Below are 2743 nucleotides of genomic sequence, written 5' to 3'. Positions count from 1 at the left end.
AATATATATTTATTAAGTAAACGTTTTATCTATCATTTCATTTGGTAATTAAACCATCTGTTCATATAATTATCATTGTACTTGTTATTTATACATTATTCTATTCATTTTAATTTAATTTTGTCCTGCTAATTATAATATAATTTTCATAATATTGTTTATATTATCTTAAACACCTACCAAAATTTGCTATATATTTCTATGTCACCTCATAGTCCTTTCCTTGTTTTTAGTTTTTTAAATCTTGTTTTTTTTGCCCTAGTGAAGTTTTGCAAAGTGAGGCCAAAACATTGCTGTATAATAAATAGTTTTTTTACTATTTTGAGCTACCTTTTTTTACCGCCTCCCTGATCATGTTCATTAAATTATTTGTAAAATATCTCTTTAACGTTTTAATGTCATGTTACACCTCTCATTGTTTTTATTTATTTATGATTTTAAAACAAAATATTCTTATTCATTATTTATAATTAAAAAACAGTTGTATATTATTGTAATAATGCCTGAATAACCGTTGAAAAATTTCAATCTATGTTCTTAACACAAACCATTCAACGGACACTTCATAAGGTGGCCGCCATCTTCTTTGTTTTGAATAAAGTATTTTTACTTCATATTTGACTTATGAAAATTGGTTAGCTTGCTTTTTGGTTCAACAAAACAAATGAACAATATTTAACATTGATACATAAAAAACAACTATTTATTTTAAAAAAGAGGATATTACAATATATATAATTATTATTTGAATAAATAAAGACAAAATGAATTTTCTGAATTTCTTTTTTTTTTTTTTAGAAAATCTATTCATGTAGCAGTGGAGATGGCTCGTAGTGCATATAAGTCATTACTTCAGTTTGATAAAACACCATTATTAACGTTTCTGAATGACCTAGACACTGTCTCAACATTTATTGAAGAAGAGTTTGGGTACCAAAAATTTTAATTTTTTATTTTAGCTGTCAGTAGTATTACTGATTTTGAGACTAATATAGATTTAAGATTTGTCAATTATACTTCAAAAATAAATAGAAATATAGTTTTAATATAACAGTGTACTTTTGTTATAGTTGACTTGAGTAGTTTTAATATTTGTGCAACTTCAGATCTAAATGCATTTAAGAAAAAAATTGGTTTCGGTCTAAAGAAAAATTTGTATATAACCAACGAAATTCATCTTTCATTTTTTAGTGGAAAATAAATTTCAAAGCTTAATTGTTGACAAGAAGTACTATGATACAAAAAAAAAATTCTAATTTAGATTTCGTACCAAAAATAATTCACAATGCTGCAGAGTGGGACGAGCTATACAGAGGACTGAATGTTTAATAATCCTCTGCTTCTACTTACCCTAGAACGTTCTATTATCTCCTTTGTTTTTATTATTATATATGTGTTTAAATATGAAATATTACCAGGTTCTTAATGTTCTAATGTACATTGAAAAATAAAACTATAAAACATTATGTAGATACTAAAATAATATTTTTGTGAACATAATTTACTTGAAATAGATACCTATTTATCAAAACAAAATAACACTTTCTAGGAGATTCTGAATTTTCAAGTACCATTCTAAGAAATAATAAATGAGGAGAAGATGGTTGGGGGTGCGGGGGTTCTTTCCCCTTATTTACTCCTCTTTTATCCTTTTTCCTGCCCGCGTTATAAGTTTTGTACACTTTACTTATAATTTGCCTTTTTATCATCTATTATTGTTACATATATTTTCTTCCTCTCAATTTTCATTTTCTTTCCATATTTAAATTTTAAATTAATAATAACTAATATGTTCATACTTCTTTACATTATATAACTTTAATTTTATTTCATTTGCTTAATTAAGTTATTGTACCCACTTTTTCAAGTACCTATGTCTATATTTTATTTCCCGCTTCTCTCATCACTTTATTTTATTAATTCTATCTTGTAAAACTATTCATTGTATGTGTAAAATTATTTTGTTTATACTTTCTTTTTTTTTTTTTCTATACTTACTGTGGTTGTTATCTTGTTTTGTTTTTAGCCCTGAAGAAGGCTAGAAACTCTAGCCGAAACGTCGGCACATTAAAATAAGTTAGTCATACTTATTTGTGTTTCATTGACCGCACCCCCAACCATCTTCTCCTCATTTATCATCCACGGTCAACTATCTCTCATGACTAAGAAATAATATTTCAAAGTCTGAAATTTGTTAGGCTTCAACCTGTAATTGCTTAACTTATTTGTTAAAATTTTGTTTAGAAGTTGCACAGAAATAAAAATTGAAAATTTTGTGGTACAAGTCTTTTTTTAATGATTATGAAGCAAAACAAACTGAAATGAATGATTAAGAATTATATTATGAATCAATAGAAATATAAACGAATGATGGCTGTGTTTACTTAGATTACCATCAACCTTGCTCATTTCTTACCTCCACTAACGATAAATGTCGACCGTATAACTTAAAATATGAAGAAGAGGTCAGGGTTGCGGTCAATAAAGAACAAAATAGTTTTCAACTATTTAATGTCCGACGTTTCATCCCACTATACCACTATCCCACTATGCAGTAGGGATGGGATATCGAAAGAAAAATATCGATATTGATATTGATATCGATATCGGATAGCAATATCGATATCGATATTATATCGGAACTAAAATATCGATATTTTAAAATATCGATATCGAAAATTTAACGAATTAAAGTAATGATAATTATAAAATGATAACATAGCAAGACATAGGAAGACATATT

General features: G+C 26.5%; 1 protein-coding gene across 2 annotated transcripts in view; it reads left to right on the top strand.

Annotated features, from left to right (window-relative positions):
• Positions 1-2743, top strand: part of LOC106677169 (uncharacterized) — a 25584-nt gene that overhangs the window by 18830 nt on the left and 4011 nt on the right. For both annotated transcript variants that reach the window (XM_067049280.1, XM_014414915.3), the window contains exon 11: positions 799-930. In XM_067049280.1, coding sequence (XP_066905381.1) covers positions 799-930 — 132 coding nt within the window. The remainder of the gene's footprint in view (positions 1-798; positions 931-2743) is intronic.

Source organism: Halyomorpha halys, unplaced genomic scaffold (assembly GCF_000696795.3).
Source record: "Halyomorpha halys isolate HHAL.00 unplaced genomic scaffold, Hhal_1.1 Scaffold89.1, whole genome shotgun sequence".
NCBI classification, from domain to species: Eukaryota; Metazoa; Arthropoda; class Insecta; order Hemiptera; family Pentatomidae; genus Halyomorpha; species Halyomorpha halys.
The sequence above is the reverse complement of the archived record's forward strand: the minus strand, read 5'-3'. Positions and strand labels throughout refer to the sequence as shown.